General features: G+C 40.3%; 1 protein-coding gene across 1 annotated transcript; it reads right to left on the reverse strand.

Annotated features, from left to right (window-relative positions):
* Nucleotides 1-450: 450 nt before the first annotated feature.
* Nucleotides 451-5,153, reverse strand: LOC148880092 (subtilisin-like protease SBT4.14). The gene is made up of 11 exons (XM_088961912.1): nucleotides 4,899-5,153; nucleotides 4,712-4,803; nucleotides 4,520-4,617; nucleotides 4,273-4,416; nucleotides 4,086-4,191; nucleotides 2,409-2,922; nucleotides 2,201-2,304; nucleotides 1,747-1,971; nucleotides 1,538-1,646; nucleotides 1,237-1,450; nucleotides 451-1,072 (listed from the first exon to the last, which is right to left on the reverse strand). The coding sequence occupies exons 1-11, from the start codon at nucleotides 5,139-5,141 to the stop codon at nucleotides 528-530; spliced, it is 2,394 nt and encodes a 797-aa protein (XP_088818038.1). The 5' UTR covers nucleotides 5,142-5,153; the 3' UTR covers nucleotides 451-527.
* Between the last annotated feature and the right edge of the window lie 15,813 nt (nucleotides 5,154-20,966).

The following is a 20,966-nucleotide window of genomic DNA, read 5'->3' on the forward strand; positions in this document are numbered from 1 at the left end:
CAGTTGTACGACTACGACCAAGCAATAGGTCGATTTGAGATTCGGCCCAAAATTATCAAGACCGAGTTGAGGACTAGGCTGTTTTCTGTATGGCCCGGTCCAATTGATTGTACTCATTGCCATCAGTAACCGGGTTAGCAGTTTGATCATCCGGTTCAAATATTTTAAAAAATAAAAAAGTTAAAATAATAAAAAAGTGATCAGTTACCAAATCAACAGTTTTTGGCAAAGGAAAAGTTCAGGGGTGAAAACGGAATCGGATGCTGAAACGGTAATTTCTCTTGTCCAAACAGTCCGACCATCTGATTCAACGGCGGTTGAATAGCAAACTATCGATGTGGGAGTTCGCAAGTCATGCCAGAAACCGGCCAGATTTACCTAGTGGCTAGTGATCTGAATGAGCAGGGATCGAAGTCAAGACTCAACTAAGCCTTTTAGAACACAGACAAATGGGTAAAAAGTAATTCCAAATGCAAGCTCTTCATTCATGCATTGATTCTTTCAATTGGATTTGCATAAATTTGATATCAGAGGTTCTGTGGCTCATACACAACAATTGGGCTTCTTACAGTGTGGTAAGAGCTTCTCCACACCAGCGAACCTGATAGCATGGTTGCAGCTCTCATGAGTTTCGCCCTCACCACAACCTTGAAGCTCCTTTTCTGGTTGGTACGAGAGAAGGATAGAATCGTGGGTTTCACAGTGATCTGAACACCATATGGTGCGTGGACAGTGGCCTTGTAGACGATAGCAGGGGGGCCAACATTGGTGACTCTCCTCAGAAACACCCCAACTGTTTCTAAACGCCCTTTCTTCATGCTCAACTGCATGGTAGGATAGTTGAGAGCGTCGGTGCCGCGTGCAGGTGGCAAGGATGAACAATTTATAGCCTTCGAACCCACAATAATACCCAAGGATGGACCACCGTAGCCTTCTTCACATAGAAACGGAAGGTAGGAAAAGTAATCCATGTCGTAGACTAGACCGGGACTGACAGCTTGGATCGGGTTCAGCAGACCAGCACCATACGCAAATTCTGCATCATTGTTGACTACTGGGCTCATGGCCGTGGCTGCAGATAAATAGCAGAGAGCACATTAAACTGCTGTGATCATGTACATGGAGAATTTGATTATTAATTAGAATGATTTGCCATTAACTGATTTCCAAATTAATCCTATCTTAGCGACCATGCATGAAATCCCGACAAGCAAGAAATGTTGTTTGAGCTTTTACCAGTGGTGATAATGGCGGATTTGATTGCAGCTGGAGACCAAGTTGGATGGAATGATTTTACATAGGCAGCTACACCAGCAACATGGGGGCATGCCATGGAAGTTCCAGACATGAGTGTGAATTTGGAATATTGGGTATCACCCCGCAACCCTGTAAGTGAATTCAGAGGGGTGTATGCTGCCAAGATGTCGATGCCCGGTGCAGCAATGTCTGGCTGTTCATCAATGGTAACAATAAAACAAGTACATGCGCATGTAGTGGGGGTCTGTTGGTGATTAAAGAAAAAAATTAAAGTCCATACCTTGAGAATGCGCTTGGATCCTGGATTTGGTCCACGAGAGGAAAATGAAGCCACAAATGGAGCCGAGATGTTCACCTGCTGGGTTGGGAATATCACTGCCGATGGTGATCTGATCGAATTGGTCAAGAAATGAAAGGCAGTGTGATTCTCAGCAATCCTCACATCCAAGTGATTAATTAATTCCAATCTGATCACTTGAATATATATACCTTGTGGAATTTATGTAGTTGCTAACATCTTGGCCGATGATTGGATCCACCATAGTTCCTGGTGCCATGAAAATCTGAGCTACATCAACTGCGTTGCTACTTTCTAAAATGGTACCGATCCCTCCAAGGCGTTTGACGACTGAATCAGCACCCCACACCATTAGCTCGCAATGAACAAGCTTACCCTTCACCTTGGCAGGGTCCAACGCGTCATCCATACAGAACCTGCTGAAACAGTAACAATTAACGCTGGAACGTATAACTTAATCATTTCCAATTGCTCAGGTGGTTTCCAATTCCCAAATTAAAACTCAGCGCCCATGCAGTGCATGAACAGTAGTGCTCTATAGTTTATGTCTGTCTGTCAAGCAGTTTCTTGGATATAAATATCTATATCCCATATATTTCAATTTGGGTATAGGAAGTGTTGGAAGCTTGATCCTTGACAAAATACCTTGCACCTTCCGCTACTTCTGGTGTGGAATTCATGGCTGCATCAGCCCCACTGACAAGGGGATAAAATCTTCTCTTGGGAGAGAAGAAGTTCACTCCGATTCCCTGCTTGAACCAATAAAATTACACAAATTAATTTATAATATCTCGCTCTAGGAGATGGGTGATTATATAATATATTAATTAGAATTGAGAAATTAATGACTTACGTAGAACTTCTTGCCATTGCCCAACACAACAGTGCTCCTAAAGGAGCGGTCCATGCCACTGGCAGCCACTGTCAAAATCCATGGTGCATGGTTAGACAAGCTCCCTGGACTAGGCCCTTCATTTCCGGCAGACGCCGTCGTAATGATCCCGTGTTTCATGGCGTGGAAGGATCCAATAGCTATGGCGTTACTCACATAGTTAGGGTTGTCTTCGCCAACGGAGATGGAAATAACATCGACACCATCTGTAATGGCTGCATCAAATGCGGCGAGAAGGTCCATGTCCGAGCATCCGGTGCTCACCCAGCACGCCTTATATGCTGCAATCCTCGCAGAGGGAACCGCACCCCGAGCCGTCCCTCGCGCCAGCCCATAGAGGCTTGCACTCTCTACTGGATTTCCTGCCGCAGTCGATGATGTATGACTGCCATGGCCCTGTACGTCCACTGGTGATAAGATGTCTGATGGGTCGTGTTCACCATCAAGCTTGAAATATCTGGCGCCTATGAGCTTACTTCAATATACCAAGACAATCAGGGAAAATTAACTAGTGTCAGTAAACTTGCAATTTTACCGAGTGTTGTGTGGTGTTCTTAACAGGGACAGTTTATTTTCTTAAGAGTGATACCCATCTGTTAGGTGGATAAATAACTTTTCCGGTTAGGGGAAAAGTTGCTAATACTCAATGGAACAAAAATGTCTCTTTTAATAATACATTTTTATGGCCAAAATGATCATTATCTTATTTATCTAGAAAATAAAAACATATGAATAAATAAATTTACCCTGATAAGTATTTTCTAAAAAAAATTACCAGATAATTGTACTTACCAGTCCTAAGGGTCCAACAAGTACACAGGGTTCAACTTTATAACATGCATGGGCCCAAATATGAAAGGCAAAGGCTGGAACTGGAAGCCTAACTCCGACTTGATCCATCATTGGCCAAAATGGAAGTGGCCTCCAAGTCCATTTTATTACTTAACATTTATCCTGGACTATTAAGGCCAACCTGGCCCATGTGCACTGCTGCTGCAAACGGGCAAAACTCAAGAGGACTGAGTGCCACCCCACCCTTAAGTATTAACTTTTTTAGATAAATAAAATAGTGGTTTGATAGCGAAATAGGATGGTTGCAACTTGCAACTTGCAATCAATCCACCTCAACCTCTTTCTTTCCGATAACAGTTATCAAATAAGGTTCACTTCTGGGCTAGGACCCAGGATATCTTCGGATTGGGGCCCGGAACAGATAAATAGCTGACTGCATCTGTGGGACTGTGGCCAGGGAGAGGGAAGGCTTTTCTTTTCGTGGGTTTTGATTGGTCAAAACTCTTTCCATACCATATTTTTTCCATATCATAAATTTTCCTATATATATATATATATAATCAGGTTGGAGTGGATAACCCAGTGGCTTTCTAGTTTTTGGCGTTTAATGGGTATTTGGTTAATGAAGTTTTTCGTTTTGTGGCATTATGGCTACGGGGGATTACTTGCTTGATTTTTCTAGACCAAAATTCGATAACCAAACAGGCCCTTATTCTTACACTCCAAAAGCCTGATATCTCTGTAGATGATTAAATTATGCAAGCAAAAGAACAACTACTCTAACAAAATATATCGATCGATCTTAACAGTCAGAGCACACTAAAAAATTCAATGGTAATAACCTACTTGTTGCATCCAGAGAAGTTAGCATATGGTCCGCAAGTCCCCTTCCATTTCACCGGCGGAGGTTCAAAACCCTTGTCACTAAAGCTCTCCGACTCCGGAGTGATCCCTGTATTAATGCTCGAAACTTGTATATAACAAAAGAAGAAGAAGAATCTAACAATATTGTTGAATTAATGCATCCAAGTACCAGTATCTATTAGGCCCACAATTATGTTGCTCTCCATGTTCGATCTTCTCCTTACTGTCTGAGGAAACCCAATAAAGTCCCATGATCTGGTAGTCTGTGGCTTGTGATATCGATTCGGAAACACAGAGATGACGCCGTTCATGGCTGCACAGAGCTATGCATGTCAATCTTCTTCAAAATACGCGTCCATGACATCCAACAAATTAATGAGAAACAAACATGTTTATGGGAATGGGATTTCACAGACTTGCCAACATGGTCGCTTCGCTGGGTGAGAGCTTTGCCGCGAATGCATTGAAGCTCTTAGTATAGCTGTGGACGATAGACTCCGTGGCAGAAACAACGCTGTTCAATGCTCAATGTAAATTTAGAAATCGTTAACAGAGATCGATCGAAGCTTAATAGAAGATGCATAAAGGGAGAGATTGAGCATATATACCTTCCTGTCACATCTGAGAGGATATCTATGTGCCTCTGAGCTGCAGCTTCTTTGGTGATAGTACGATCTCCCATGTAAACTATATAGAAATTCTGCACACATCGATTGCAGTGACTACATTTAAATCATGAAATTAAAGGAGTGCAATTAGAAGAAGACAGGATTAATGGAAGCAGGCAAGAAAAACCTTTTGCTCGTCTCCATTGACGACAATGAAACTCGTCAAGAAAACGAGAAGAAGAAGAAGGAGAAGATGGTGGCGAGGATATATCGGTTCATCTTTCGACATGTTTACAGCAGAAAAGAAACTTGGGATATATCTGTGTCTGGAGGGGTTCTCCTTTGACAAATGAGAGGGAATCTTCAGTATATATATTAATAGTTTGCAAGTGTGGACAGGATAGAAGAACACGTCAACTAATTTTTGCATTTAGACTTGGGTGGAACAAAACCGTCAAAGAAAGTAGGATCGAGATTTCAAAGAAAGGAAGAAATTAATCCGCTTATCTTGTGGTATTGTCAGAGACGTGTTTTTTTCAAGGATTACCTAATTTGGATTAATTTGGAGAAAAAAATATGGAACATTTCCAATCCTCCAATCCTAATATAGCGGTGGGATTATAGGACTGATGACTGGACCCAACCTTTTATATCCCATTCCCCAGTTATTTCGATTAAAGCTGTTATAACGCATACCCACACACCCACTGGACACTGTAGCAGCGCATTGGGAATATGTTCCCCTTGTCATCATTTAGGGAGATGTTCCCATTATTGATTGATTGCCTTTTGATGCGTAGAGATGTTTGGATGAATTTGTGGATCGGAGATCCGGAGTGATTCTCCACTGGACCGTTAAGGATCGGATACTTCTTTAATTATTAATTACGATCCATATGTAACGATACTTTGAATTAATAGTAATAGTATATGGACTTATGTAGGCCCATCATATGTGGGCCATTCTTTCGAAAGAAGAATTTTTTCTCCTCTCCAAAATCACAACAGATTGTACAATTCTGTTCTAGTACCATCTCTTACAATATAACGTTTTCTTTTCTCATTTATCTAACTTCCGTCTTACTTTCTAGTCCAAAATTGCACACTCTTGGCTTGTGGATGATTACTTCTTACATGTACGTTTTCGATCAAATTACTCATACGATAGAAACCTAATAAGTTTCCTTCTGAGTCTGTTTTCTTCCTCGGTATTTTTATTGGATTAAGTTCAGTCACATGAAATTAAAATATGGAAAGAGGAATTAATGTAAGATTAAGATATATACATTTTGGGCCATCCAAAATCGGTTGATCTGATGAGATATCTGGGAAACTGTCTAGATAGGGTCCATTGGATCAACCATTGAAACAGATTTAATTAAGTGCCTAGCTAGTGCCTACCATCTTTATGGTGAATTGAATTCATTATAATTAATATCTCTCATCTTTCGCTTTAATTTAGTATAATAAGAGTCTTTGATGAGAGATGAAAAGATAAATCAATTCTATACTTTGGTAGCAGACATAAGGAGTGTTATTCAAGTTAAAGGAAAAGTTACTTTCTTTTACACTAAACAAAGGTTGCTAACAATATATCCATTTGAGCTTTTAACAAAGCTTATGTAATGATTTACTTCAATTGAAATGTAAGACTTTCCTTGAATTCAAATTTAAGTCAACCTAAAAGGTTAAATTCTTTTGAAGAGACCCGATTAATCAATGTCCTTCTTTCTAGACCACTTTTTGAGATGTTATGACCCATTTGGCTCAGGCGAATTTTCCTTGAAGAATCATTCGGCCAATGGCCTTGTTTCTGTCATTCGGAGGAAAAGGAGATGGATTAGATTGTTCTTAATAATCTACTACTGATTACCTACTTGAGATGGTCATTCAGTACCTGTGAGATTAAGGCCCTGTTTGATTCGTGGGAATAGGGGTCTGGGATCGAATCGGAATGAGTTATTTCGATTTTAACTGTTTAGTTGAGCGGAATTGATATCTCATTTTCATTCATGTTAGAATGACATTTTCACATTTAAGAGAATGGTCATTTTCTGTCCCTCTCTTTGGAATGAAATCCTATTCCTGCTAATTCTAATTTCTATTCCTATTTTTGTCTGAACCAAACGGACTATAGGAATAAACTATAATCCGATTTCGATTCAAAAGGATTTTAGTTCCAACAAACAGACCCTAAATCTGCAGAACCGTAGGCTCTCCGTGGTATGATATGGCAAATTGGCAACAGGCTTCACGTCACATGCGTCCCACTATGCGTATTTGGTGAAAACCATCAGAAAATATTAGCAGCTATCAAAAGAAAGTATTTACTTTTCTTATACAAAAAAGTAAAAACATTTTTTTTTTTCTTTTGCTAAGAAGGGACACAACTTTTTTTCATCTTTTATTCATGGAGAGTGGGCAGTAAGGAAGATGCTTACAAATTTGGAGAGAGTTCTTTATGCAATACACACGCATGTGAACAAACACCACCCTAACTCCAAGCATGTAAGAGCAAGCATTAAAACATACCATATACTCCTTCAATAGGGTCCTTATACAGAACCCAACAAAATTAGTAAGGAAGACAAACCAAGGCTCGGTTGGAAAGGGTACAAATACAAATATGCACAGTTTAAATACATACAAAATATAAAGTTTTATACTCTACATATTTGTATTTGTATTCCTCCCAAACTGAACCTAATATGTAGAGTACAAAGACATACGAAATAATACAAAATACGAGGTTTTACACTCTACACATTTGTATTTATACTCCTGAGCCTAAAGTGCAAGAAGGTAAAAACAAAAAGAAATGAAGGTATGTGGAAAGAGAGATAACAGAGTGAGAGAAGACAAGACTGCTCCTAATGAAGTAGTAGTCCTCAGCAAGATTGAATGGTTATTAATTTGATGGGCGAGGGTGTTAAAAGCTTTTGAGGTTATACCCGTTAGGCTGTTTCAGCTTTTTTGAATAATTGGGGTTCTTTAGTTTTTAATTCTGATTCACAGAATGTATAGTGGGGATCAATGATTTTTGATTTATTCTGTGGTGCGCGGCTTGCCCTCCTTGAATGAATATGCACTCTTGAATCTTGATCTGCTTATCAAAAAATAAAAATAAGGCCAATGGAAAATTGAGCCCAATCTGCACTTATTGGGCTTGGGCTTGGGCTAGCCTTAGATGACATGATCTGAGCTTTAGTACTAAGATTGGAGGCCTGTAACTCTACGCAATCAGGTCGTGTTTTTACTTATTTATTTATGCCTTTTTTTTTTTTTGTATGCATAGCCATAGGTATGAATATCTAATGATATTTAGGCTCCATTTGATGCAATTTGCAAGACCAATTAGTTAGAGACAAAATCATGTCCAACAGGCTGGGCAATCTATCATGAATAGACACACTAGAATTATGTAGGCATATATCCCACTCACATAAGGTGTGGGTCTTACATGAGCCCCATGTGTATGAAATACTGGTGTGTTCACTTGTGATAAGTCACTCAGCCCAGTGTGCATGATTTAGGGGGTGTTCTATAGCATAGATGAGAAATTGGGTGCTATGTTTTCATCCACACCCCAACAGGGTAGTTGTTCTATAACGTGGACAAAGATGTGTGAACTAAATCACACTACACCTCCATAGGCATTTTATAAGATGTGGTGCATTTCAATCCACACCCTGTGTTTTGATTCTATACATCTCACCTACCACATTTGAGGTGATCTATTGTTAATCATTAGAAATAATATTTTATATGTTAATAATATACATGATAATAAATATTTGTAAAATTATAAGAATATTAATAATTAATAAAAATAATATTCAAAACTTAGTATTTTATAAATTATTATAAATAATAATTGTTAATCTTTTATATATATTAATACGATTGGGGTGCTCTCTCCGTGCATCAAATAGAATCTACTCATCCCACGTGAAAGCATGCCTATCCTATCAATTACAATAACAGTAATTTCTGTTATAAATTATTGTTATTAATTACTATTATAAATAACAGTAATTACTGATTATTACAGTAATTAGTGATTATAATTAATAATTACTATTATTATAAATATTTTTAATAATTAGATATTTACTTTAAAATTATAATTACTGTTATTAAAAAAATACTGTTATAAATTACTGATTATTATGATAATTTAACAAATATATAATTAGTGATTATAATTAATAATTACTGTTATTATAAATATTGTTAATAAATAGATATTTACTTTAATTTTACTTTAAATTAAAATTATAAATATTGTTAATAAATTTAGTAATTATTGTTATATTAAAAATAATTAAAAATGTTATTAAAAGTTTTGTTATTGATTATTTAATAAAATATTATAATTACTATTACTAATAAATACTGTTAATTTAATTTAATTTTGGTAATTATTAATTTAATGAATATTGTTAATAAATCCTATTCGTAAATTTAATATTTACTTTTATATTAAAAATAACTAAATAATATTATTAAAACTATCATTAATGATTATTTAATTAAATAGTATAATTACTTACTATTATTGATAAATGTTATTAATAACATTCTAACAACCGACAATTCGACTATCCAATTCGAACGAATGGCCCGTTCTGACAACAAAAGTTACAAGCAAAAAATTATGGAACCATTTTGGCCACCGATTTTCAGGTCGGCAATTTGGTCATCCAGTTCGAATGGACGGTTCGTTCTGACAACAAAAATTATAGGCAAAAAATTGAGTTTATGAGGTTCATTAAATAGTATCATACGTGTTATGTCATTCGAGCGTATGACTCATACGACCCGAAAACGGAACCATTCTGGCCATTGGTTTTTGTGTCGATGGTTTGACTATTCGGTTCGAACGAATGACCCATTCTAACAACAAAAAATTACGGAACCATTATGACCACTAGTTTTTGGGTCGACGGTTCAATTGTCCGATTCGAACGAACAACCCATTAACAACAAAAGTTACAGGCAAAAAATTGAGTGTATGAGGTCCACTAAGCAGTACCATACGTGTTATGTCGTTCGAGCGTGTGACTCATACGACTCGAAAATGGAACTGTTCTAGCCATTGATTTTCGTGTTGATAGTTCGAATGGACGGCCCGTTCTGACAACAAAAATTTAAAAAAAAATTAGAAAAGGCCAAAAACCATTGAATGGGTCAACGGATTAACGGTTCGACCACTCAGATCAATGAGTCGTTGACTGATTTAACGATTTTTGGCTAGGGACCGGGATTGGGGTAAAACGGAACTGGTTGCCTGGACGGTGCCTAATTAAAAAAAAAAAACGGACAACCCGTTCTGACAAAAAAAATTACAAGCAAAAAATTGAGTGTTTGAGTTCTATTAAGCAGTACCATACGTGTTATGTCATTCAAGCGTGTAACTCATACGACCTAAAGACGGAACCGTTATGGCCATCGGTTTTCAAGTCGACGGTTCAACTATTCGGTTTGAACAAATAGCCTGTTTTGACAACAAAAATAAAGAAAAATGACAAAAAACCATTGAACGGGTCAATAGTTTGACCGCCTAAATCAACGGGTTGTTGTTTGGTTCAATGATTTTTGGCTAGGGACGGAGATTAGGATAAAATGGAACCGGTTGTTTGGATGGTTCCCAATGAAAAAAATAAAAAAAATAGCCAAAAACTATTGAACAGGTCAATGGGTCGATGATTCAACTATTCGAATCAATGAATTATTAACCAATTCAACAATTTTTGGCCAAAGACTGGATCAACGAATGAATCAATAGATCGACAGATCCATTCCAGCCCCTGCTTCGCAGGGTCCCTCCGCTAGTATTAATATTATTATGTTTCCGACATAGTGTTTGAAGATACCATCAGTCCCCAAAGCTCTAGGAATCGTTTTCACTATTCATTATATTCACAAATTTCTGTAATTCTCTTAAAATTTTCAGCATAGAAAACATTGATTCCTATGCTCATGCGGTGAAGAAACTCATTGAAATTTCCCCGAAGTCCAAACTCTATAGATCCCATGTAAATTGTTAGCTTGTTACTGGTTCACTAATTGTCTTCATTTTACATGACCAAACCATTTCAATCGGGACTTTAAATCTTTTCTTTTCGTCTCCTTTTTCATTTTAGAAAGTTAAAGATATTATGAAGGGGCATGGAAAATCCACAAAAAATCAAATCACCAGTGAACAATTTTTTGTTTGATTCCACTTACACTCATATAGTATATATTCTATATACTAATTTCTAGGCAGTAGTCTGTAGGCAGAAACAAGGCATAGTATCATAACTACAGCGGCAAAATTCTGGAATTATGGGGGCCAGAAATCAACCTTTTCTTATGATGAATCTATTGTTTGTGTGAATATTTCCCTTAATTCCAATAGTTATTTTTAACCTTAGTAGCAAACCAACGTTCAATTCAATGAAAATCTATTGCAAAACAAGTTGGTGTTTCATAATATTTAAACATGCAAAACGAATATGAAACAGGGGTTTGGGTGTCACTTGAATAAGTTTTTTCACAAACTGTTGTATAATGAAAATGAAGCAGGGGTTCACCAGTTTGAATATCTTTGTAACACTAATGTATTTTCCAACCACTCAGGTTTGTTTTACAACTTAATTATGATTATAATTCATTCTTATTGTGGATTATTTCCCCCTAGAAAAAGTTATTTGTTTTCTACTAGTTTTAGATTCAACCACTCTTACTAACAAAATGAGTTTTACCAAGAAAACATGTAAATAGATAACTTTGTCACCAATTCAAACCTGGAGGGTTTATTAATTGGACACAAAATAAAAGCGGAAAAAAAAAAAAAAACTCTTCGGATGGACAAACACATGGATCTCTACGACCAACTTTAAACCTTACATGGAAGCCCACTTATTTATTTCTTGAGGCCCATTATTGATATATTCAAATTTTAATCTAGAATAGCCAATAAGCTGAAATCCGATCGGTTTCTTCATTTATTTGCTCCCCCAAGATTCAATTGAAAGGTTGCATGTGTCCTTCTTTAATAACCCTTGTATAATCAGCTTGAGAGGTTAAAGAAATTTGGTTTTCGTCCCTTGGAAACCAGGTTTCAATCCCCTTAGGGAGAAGCTGGTTTCCGCTGATCTGTGGATCAGGTTGCCAGGTCTTCCTATAGAATTCTGGGCTAAGAATGACCTGGAATTGATTTTAACAGACGTGGGTAAAATTTTAAAGGTTGGTGATGATACAGTTAAACTGTCTAGAACGATTTATCCTAGTGTTTGTGCGAGAGTAAATTAATCTCACTAAACCATTTATTCTGGAGATCCCTAGCCATTACTTGTGGGGGTGTTCAGAATCACATCAAGGTTTTCTATGAAAACATTTTTCATCTGTGTATCAATTGTGGGTGGAGGGGACATAAGTACTACGACTGTCCAAAGAATAAAAAGATCAAGACAAATGATGGATGGACAATAGTTCAGGATAGAAGGAAGCAACCCCTCCCCTCCTTTCAGAGCTAAAGTTTCTTGAAAAATATAGAGAAAGGCAACGGAACTCGAACAGGAACCACTGGACCCAAGCAAAAAATTTCAGGGTTGGGGTAGTTAATTCTCTAGAACAAGGTTCATAAGCGCAAGCCATGTAACAATTGAACCAACAAATTAGAACACTTCACAGAAGAGATGGGTGCAAGTCATCCAAATGGACACTATTTGTATACCCAAACCCACCAGGATTCAACAGAAATTTTCCTGTAAATTAGTAGCGCTCCGTGAAACAAAACTCAAAATTTTCTCTCGCCTAGTGTGCTTTCTTCTGATATTTCTTGCAGAAATGAGCAGTCAAACAAAAGCTGAAGATCGAGATTTAATGGCGAAAGCTGCCAAGGCTGCTGAAGATCTCTACTACTTGAGAGATACGTACATATTTTCTTGCTAACCCAGGGGAGAAAAACTCAAGATTACAAAGCGAAGCAGATCTCGCTCTCAAGCTTATTGACTTGATTCCATTAGGTAACCTTCAAGTCTAAAGTACCCATTTCGGATCATTGTTCAATTTTGCTCCTGTGTAGCCATTTCTCATTAAATTTTGAGTATTTAGCCATAGAAGCATTGACTAGAAATACGAGTTCGTTGCTTGTTTAGATGATTGAGGGCAGGCTGTTGTTGTTGCGCCTTACAGACAACTTATTGTAACTTTACCTATTACAGAAATCAATTTGGGTTTGTGGGCAGTGCAAGCAAGTGATGTGAATGTAACGGTTAAAGAACCACCTTTAAGTTTATGGGTTTGCTCCTATTTTTGTTTGGGTGAGCAAAGGCCTTCCACCCACTGCTTTTTTTTCCCTGTTGTATTTGTGTTCCCATTGTCACTGTAAGTCTTATTTTCAGTGTTTGCACCAACACACTGAAATTTTGTCCATAAACTCAAAAAAACTAAGGTTAATTTTCTGAATATTGGCATGAAATTTATGTACTTTAGTTGCAGTGCTTGGTTGCAGTGCAATTTTATTTGCACTAATACAAATGCATAGAAATTCAAATGAAAGAATATGCAAATTTTCGTTTAATTTTGTTTTGGGTTTTACTTTATTTTGCTCCATGTTTTAGTTTTTCTATTTATATTGCAATCAAACAAAATAAACTAAAATTTAAAACAAAAGTAGGTCTGAATTTATACTCAAATCATTAGCAGTTCCATAATTTTGTATTACTACAAATTTATTTGCATTGCAACCAAACACATTCTTAGATGCCATAGCTAGAACATTATGACTAAGGTGTCAGCCAAGGAATTTCATCCCTTTCACAGTATGTTTGGCGTTCAGTTTCTTATGTGTTTAAACTTTACTTTCTATCCTGTATAGGCTGTTCTTGGGTTTGCGCTTCTAGTTTTATTTTATTTGTAAGGGGTAACAGCATATAAGGGCAATTTTTGGGGTTTAATATCAATAAAAGTAATATATTTAAAAACATTTTAAAAATAGGTTAACTTTTTAAGAATAATATCAATAAAGGGCAAAAACACTGTTCATTTTATTCTTCTTCCCATTTATTCACCAGAGCTGCCATCTGCTGCCGCACGCCACCACCCACCACTGCCGTCTGCTACCGCCCATCGCCACTGCCGCCCACCTCCGGCAACGTTGTTGGAAGTGGCCGGAGGCAAAGGTGGCGGTGGCGGGCAGCGGACGACGACTCTGGTGAATAAATGGGAAGAAGAAGATGATGAACAGTGTTTTTGCCCTTTATTGAAATTATTTTTAAAAAATTAACATATTTTTGAAAATTTTTTAAATATATTACTTTTATTGATATTAAACCCCAAAAGTTACCTACACCTATTTGTAATCATTATTATCTATTTTCTTTATTCTTTATTTGGTTTCCACTTTCGCTCTTGAAAACTTTCATTTTGATTTGAGTTGTGTGTCATTTAAGGGACAATTGTCAGTTGAGTCATTATATTCTGTAATGACTTCATCCTTTTTGGGGGTGAACGAATGGGAGGAGGTGCCACTGGCACTAGCGGTAGAGGAGCCGGTGAAGGCTGCTGCGGCTAGGGGTGTCAAATGGACTGGATTTGGTCAAATCGGATCTAGTCCAATGTGAGTCCATTACAAATGGACCAGTCTAATCCAATCCAATGAATATTTTGGACCATTTTGGATTGGTCCAATTCAATATCTAGATCGTTCAATTTGTTCAAATTTATTTTAATTTAGATTGGTTTCAATCCAAAACTGATTCATTGACACTTATTTTCTTAACTTATATTACTGGATTAGATATTGGTTTAATCCAATCCAATCCAATCCAATATAAATTTATTTTGGATGGGCCCAGTCCAATCCAATCTAATAAATATTTTGGACTGGATTGATCCAACCCAATATGTCTTGTTGGTCCGTCGAATACATCCAATTTGATTTTAGAGTGGATGGATCTAGTCCAAAACCGGTCCAGTGACACCCTTAGATACGGCAATGAAAGAGGTTGTGGAGGTGGAGAAAGCGAACCCGCTGAGGAGGGAATGCTTGTTTAGTCTTGTTTCGTTCAAGGAGACAAAACGTGGTTGTGGATCTTCGGATCTTCCTTAGAACAAAAAGAAGGGTTTTGAGGAGTTCAAGTAAACAAGACCTTTAGAAGCACGAATTCATTTCACCGCCACCAACGCTAGCGAAGGAAGATGAAAAGAAGGAAGAAGTCAAGATTCCTAACAATGCCTTCATCTGGAAATGATTCAAATCCGTCGTCGGCAATGCCTCGTACAATCCAAGCCTTCTCGTCCCGACACTCTTATCCACTGCAAGGTCCGGAACATATACAATTATAATATTTCCAAACGATAGAACTTGTTAGATTGGTAATAATTTACAACATTTCTATCTTCAATCTCAATGTAGAAGACAATGAACAGTTCTATCGAATGATAGTTTTGATAGGGACCTATTATATACATACACATTTTGAAAATTTGAATCTTACATAGACATGATTTAAATTTCTAACACCAACTTGAGACAACCCTTAAAATTTAGGATATTGATAATGGATTTTCCCTTTTATTTATTTATATTTTTGAAATCAAAACATTCTTGGAATTCTCCGGTGTTGGAAAGTGGGATTTTGTTTAAACATTTTTAGGGTTTTGTTTAAAATTTGAAAAAGCAATCTAAGGGTACAAATCAGTCCGTTTGCAGAGCAGTTTATCTACTTTCATTAATCTTACTTGGCACTAGAAGTGACGTGGGCCCATCATAAATATATTTAGGATCAGGAGACAAAGTGGGCCCATCATAAATATATTTTTGCATTTAATGAGTTGACGGAGGCTCAGACTCTGTATCCATCTCAATTTCTATTTCAAGATAAATGTTGAAACAGAAATATGCTTCTGACTTCTGAGCAGGGTTTAGGTTTCTATTTATTTTAGTCCATTCAGAGTCCCCTAGAGTCTGGACAAATTTTCATTCAACAAAGCTATAGTGGTCCAATTTCCACTACCTTAGCTAATACATTGGCAACAACACGAGTATTTAAGGAACGTATTGGATAGATGGTTTGGCTATAAAGGAGACTCGACGCTTGTCATGGAATATTAGGTTTATCATCAAAGATGTCCATCGCCATAACCACTCGTAACTGATGCATTTCAGTGGCTTTGTTTATTTTACAAAATTTAAGCAGGTTGTAGATTTTATTGCTAACTTACGACCTTAATAAGCCTCTCTCCCTTCCTACTCTCTCTCTCTCTATTTGCGACAGCGACATCTCTTGCTCCCTCTCTCTTTCTCTCTTCTTCCGTTTTTCTCTACCTCCACTCTCTTCTTCCCTCTTTTCATGTTCTTCTAATCTCAGTCCCTACAACTGAGTCAACCAACGTCGTCACTTTGGTCAAAAGGCAAGCATTTAAGTATTAATAATATGAAGTGTTAAAAAATAAGACGATTTCGTAAATTAAAGAGTAAAATAAATTAGAAGAAGGTATTTTGGACATTTAGAAAACTCTAAACAATTAGATGAACATCTTTCTTTCGAAATTAATTGGTGGAATGCTAATAGAGGAGATCTTTGTCTAATAACCAAAGTATGAAAGTTTAGGTGTCTTTCTGACAAAAAAAATGTGTAGGCGTCTTTGTACACGGTTCTCATGGTTGCATCCTCTTGGTTGCATTGCCATCCACAGGGAGGGTTCCATCTAGCAAGAAGCTCACGAGTGGGTCGATCCAGTTTGGCTCTGCTTCCAGAATGGGAGCGACCTCCTCTGCCCCACCGAGAAAGATAGGCCGAGGTAAGTCCTCTATGTACACGATTCTCATGGTGTTGTGACTCGTGCTGGTTAACCGAGATAGGGCATCGGCCTCAGTGTTCTCTGACATCGGGATTTGTTTGATGAAGTGTGATAGGAAGTTGAGCAGAGCCTCCTTTACTTTTGCCAAGTATGCAATCATAGAGAGCTCGTGTGCTTCGTATTCGCCCGTAACCTGGTTGACCACGAGCTGGGAATCATTGCAGATAACTATGTGCTTTGCTCTTACCTTTTGCGTTAGGTTCAACCCGACTATCAGTGCTTCGTACTCCGCCTCGTTGTTGGATGTCGCAAACTCAAAGCATAGTGCGTATTCCAATTTCGTGCCACCCGGACCACGTAGGACTATACCAGCCCCGCTGCCCTAGTAGTTCGACGAGCCATCTACGTGAAGGATCTAGGGCTCCTCATCCCAGTTCGCATTTGGCCTAACCAAGAGAGATGTCACACTGGTTGCTACTTTACGGGGTTCAAACTCTATTGGTTTGGGAGCTCCGGGTTCACCCGAACTTGGGATCTCGGGCTCAACCGGCCCAGGGGCTTCGATGCTGAATGTGCACTCAGCGAAAAAATCTGCTAAGGCTTGGGCCTTAATGGCAGTTCGTGGCTTATACTGGAGGTCGTACTCGCTGAGCTCGATGGCCCACTTCGTTAGCCGACCGGAAACCTCGGGCTTGAGTAAGACTTGCCTCAGAGGTTTGTCAGTCAAGATGATAACGGTGTGAGCCTGAAAATATGGGCGGAGTTTTCGAGCTGTAATTACCAATGCGTATGCTAACTTTTCTATCTGCGGGTATCTCATCTCTGCTCCCTGCAGAATTTTACTGACATAATAGATGGGCCACTGAACCTGATCTATCTCTTTTATTAGTACCGAACTGACCACCTCGTCGCTTGCCGAGAGGTACAGTTCTAAGACCTTGCCCTCCTCGAGCCTAGCTAGGGTTGGCACAGTAGCGAGGTAGTTCTTTAACTCATCAAACGCAAACTAGCAGTCTCGGGTCCATTCGAACCCTTTGCCTTTGATTGCCTTAAAGAAAGGTAGACAACGGTTTGCCGATTTGAACATGAAATGGCTCAGAGCGACTATGCGGCCATTTAGCCTCTAAATTCTTTTACTTTTCAGGGTGGTCTCATATCTAGGAACTTACCTGATGTGACACCGAAGACACATTTGCTGGGGTCCAGTAGCCGAGGTCAGAATTGCGACTGTTTCCTTTGTGGGCGAAGGAACTTCATTGCCAGATAGTAGGTGCAGACCACTGCCCGCAGAATATGCGTAATTAGCCGCCCTATTATGGCATTGTATGGGGAGGGGGTTGCGACCACCAGGAAATCGTGGTTGAGTCTGACCACGCAAGGCCATGTGCCAACTTCCACAGGTATTGTTATCTTTCCGAGGGGCCTGACTTCCTCTCCGCTGAAGCCCACCAGAGGAGTGATTGAGCCCGCTTCTCTACAACTGTAGCAGGTCAAATGCCGACTTAAAGAGGAAGTCCGCCGAACTACCTGAATCCACAAGTACGTGCTTGACTTCGAAGTCGCTGATCCTTAGTTTTATGACAAGCGCGTCATTGTGGGGGTAGTGGACACCTCGCGCATCATTTTTCGTGAAGAAGATCGGTTCTTCTATCTTCGGCCTCTTTGGAGGGTTCTATTCTTCTTGGGCTATCTCGCGAACTGACGTCTAGGCTGCTGCCGAAGTACACCCTGCTACCACCGAACCTCCCACTATCACATGGATGGTTCCCCGAATTGGCCTCTCTTCTGGAGGCTGTTGCTGCAACGCTTTGGCCGGTCTGTTGCTGGATTTGGGGGCATCCTTTTCATGCTCTCCTTGCCGACCTGCCTTATTATTATTATCATTATGTTGTACAAAATTTCTCAAGTATCCGCGACAAATGAGTCCCTCTATCTCGTCCCGGAGATTATTACACTGTTCAGTACTATGACCGTGATCTCTATTGAAACTACAGTACAGATTTTTATTTCTCTCGTTTGGATTACTCTTTAGGCGATGTGGCCACTTTACGTATGGGGCGTCTTTGATCGTCATCAAGATCTCGGTCCGCCTTGTGTTTAACAGCGTGTAATCCATCCGAACTGCTAAGGGAGCTCGGGACGGCTGGCTTGGCTTTGCGTCCCGGGCCGGGTTTCTTCTGTCGCCTGGGTTGGAGGGCTCACCTTCTCTTTTCCTTTTCTCGATCCCGCCTTTGGTTCTTTGGTTGATTTCTTCCTCTATTCTCATGAACTTGTCCGCGAGCTTGAGGAATTCGGTCGCGGGTTGGCTGGTTACCATGTGCCATTTGAATTCATTGGACGTTACTCCTCTCTTGGCCGCCGCGAGTTGTACTGCGGGGTCTAATCGCGGTATATGCAAGCATGCTTCATTGAACCACTTGATGTAGCCCCAAATGGAATCTCCTTCCCCTTGGACTACTCCGAAGATGCTTTCCTCGGTTCTGGGGCACCGCTTGCTAGTAACGCAATGTGCGGTAAAGACCTGCACGAACTAGGTCCAGCTTCTTATTGGCCCGGGGGCTAGGTTCCTGTACCAGTTGCGGGCCACCCCCTAAAGGTGGTGGTGAAGGCCACACACATGCATGATTCACTGGCCCTAGCGAGGTGCATTTGGGATTGGAAAGCATCGACGTGGTCGTTGGGGTTAAAGGACCCATCATACTTGTCCAAAGGTGGGAGCTTGAAGTCTCTAGGCATGAGGACTGTCAGAAGTTCTGATGTGAGGGGGGAAGGAACTGAGAGAATTGAAACAGCTTTTACCTCGTTCGAGCTCGTCTCTTCCTTACCTCTGAGTTCGGGCAGGACATGGGTGGCAGTTTGGCGACTTTGCCGGCGCCTTCGTTGTTGAGTGGGCCTGGTACTGGCGCTACTGGCCTTTGTGTTGCTGAGTTCAATGGGCCCGGAATGTTGGTAGTCTACTGCTAGGGTGCTGAATCGGGGGTGATTTTACGGGCGAGGTGCTGACTTTACGGGCGAGGTTCCCGACCCGTCTACGAGCTGCGAGGCGGGGGTGATTTTCCTTTCCCTTCGGCCTGGGGATGAGACCTGACTGTTAGGGGGGTTCTGGAGTTGGGAGGCTTCTCCTCGATGAGGGCGTCCACCCTGAGGGGAGGCCTTAACCGGCTTTGGAGCAGGGTGCCAAGGTGGAAGCAGTGACTGGTTCAGGGGTAGTTGGGGGAACTGCTGTTGATAGTGGTGTTGAGAGAGGTGGTGTAGTATTTGGTGCTGCTGGAGTTGATGCTGCTGGAACTGTTGTATTTGGGATTGCATTGCTCGCATGCATTGGATCAGGTCGTCGAACTGGTTCTGGCAGGTCTCCAGGGGAACAGTAGTTGGTTCAGCAAAAGTTGTTTCGATAGGGAGTGGAAGAGAGATGTTCAGGGCAGGAAGTTTTAGGGGCGCCACTGCTTGTGGCGCATTCAAGTTGGGGATCCCATCCACTGGAAGGGGGATAGTGAACTGTCCGGTGCACACCACGGGGACTTAGAGTTGTTCCCCGGTGGTGTTCGTTTCTGTGCCACGTTCAGCATTGCTGGAAGAAGCCATGGGTGTTGGAGTTTTTTGGAAGAAGATGAGGTTATGAGAGTTTTAGAGGGATGCTTTTAGAAGCGTTCCCACAGATGGCACCAATTGATGTTACGCAATCCGGCTGGTCCTAGCTATCAACGGCCTTGCCTCTGAACGGAGCTACAGGGAACCTGAAACGGAGAAGATGAGGGAACTCCGAGGGAAACCCGATGAGATTGCTCCAAAGCTCAAGTTAGTATTCTCTCAAAGGCAAGATAAAATCAGATGGCGCAAAGTTCACATACCTTGTTCTTGGGGGGTAGGGAGCCTTTTATAACCACTTCGCGCACTCACTCCGAGGCTTTTGTCAGGTCGGGTATGATTACTTCTGTGCTCTGCCAGTTCGGGTGTCATCCCCTCTGCTGGGACAGAACCGCCACTGCTCCTTGTCGGAGCCGTCTCTGTAACTGGAGATGGCGGTGGCAGGTGGCGGTGGTAGGTGGCCGTTTGAAGTGCAGCTGTCAAGCGTCAGATCCCCAGTCAGTCAGGTGCACCGCCCTTGGATACGAACTTCCTCGGTGTCAGGCATGATACGGTTGTTCAGTTTGGCGTCCTGGAGGCGAAGTGCTGGAGTGGTGAGCGAGGTGAAGTCTTGAGTTCGGATAGAGGTGTGTCCCGAACTGCCATGGGGCAGGCCAGTTCGGTTTATTGCCCTTTGTGCTTGGCTCGGGGCCTAAGGGAGAATTCGGGCTCCTTGTAGGGAGTTCGGGCTCCTAATAGGGAATTCGGATTGTTGGTAGGGAGTTCGGACCGCTGGTTCCTCCTTTTGGTGCTTGCGCCTTAGACGTGCTGTTGTACCGAGCTGTTGCCTTTGCCACATATTGCATAATTATGAAGTCGGGCCAAATCTTCC

The sequence above is a fragment of the Nelumbo lutea genome, chromosome 1 (genome assembly GCF_056320005.1).
Source record: "Nelumbo lutea isolate HS-2025 chromosome 1, American lotus-T2T, whole genome shotgun sequence".
NCBI classification, from domain to species: domain Eukaryota; kingdom Viridiplantae; phylum Streptophyta; class Magnoliopsida; order Proteales; family Nelumbonaceae; genus Nelumbo; species Nelumbo lutea.

Excerpts from the sequence above, each read along its gene's own strand:
- LOC148880092 (XM_088961912.1), bottom strand. The coding sequence starts at position 5,141 with ATGCAAAAATTAGTTGACGTGTTCTTCTATCCTGTCCACACTTGCAAA. Across the intron at positions 2,923-4,085 it reads AACTTCTCTGGATGCAACAA|TAAGCTCATAGGCGCCAGAT; the intron begins GTAGGTTATTAC and ends GGTATATTGAAG. Across the intron at positions 2,305-2,408 it reads GCAATGGCAAGAAGTTCTAC|GGAATCGGAGTGAACTTCTT; the intron begins GTAAGTCATTAA and ends TGGTTCAAGCAG.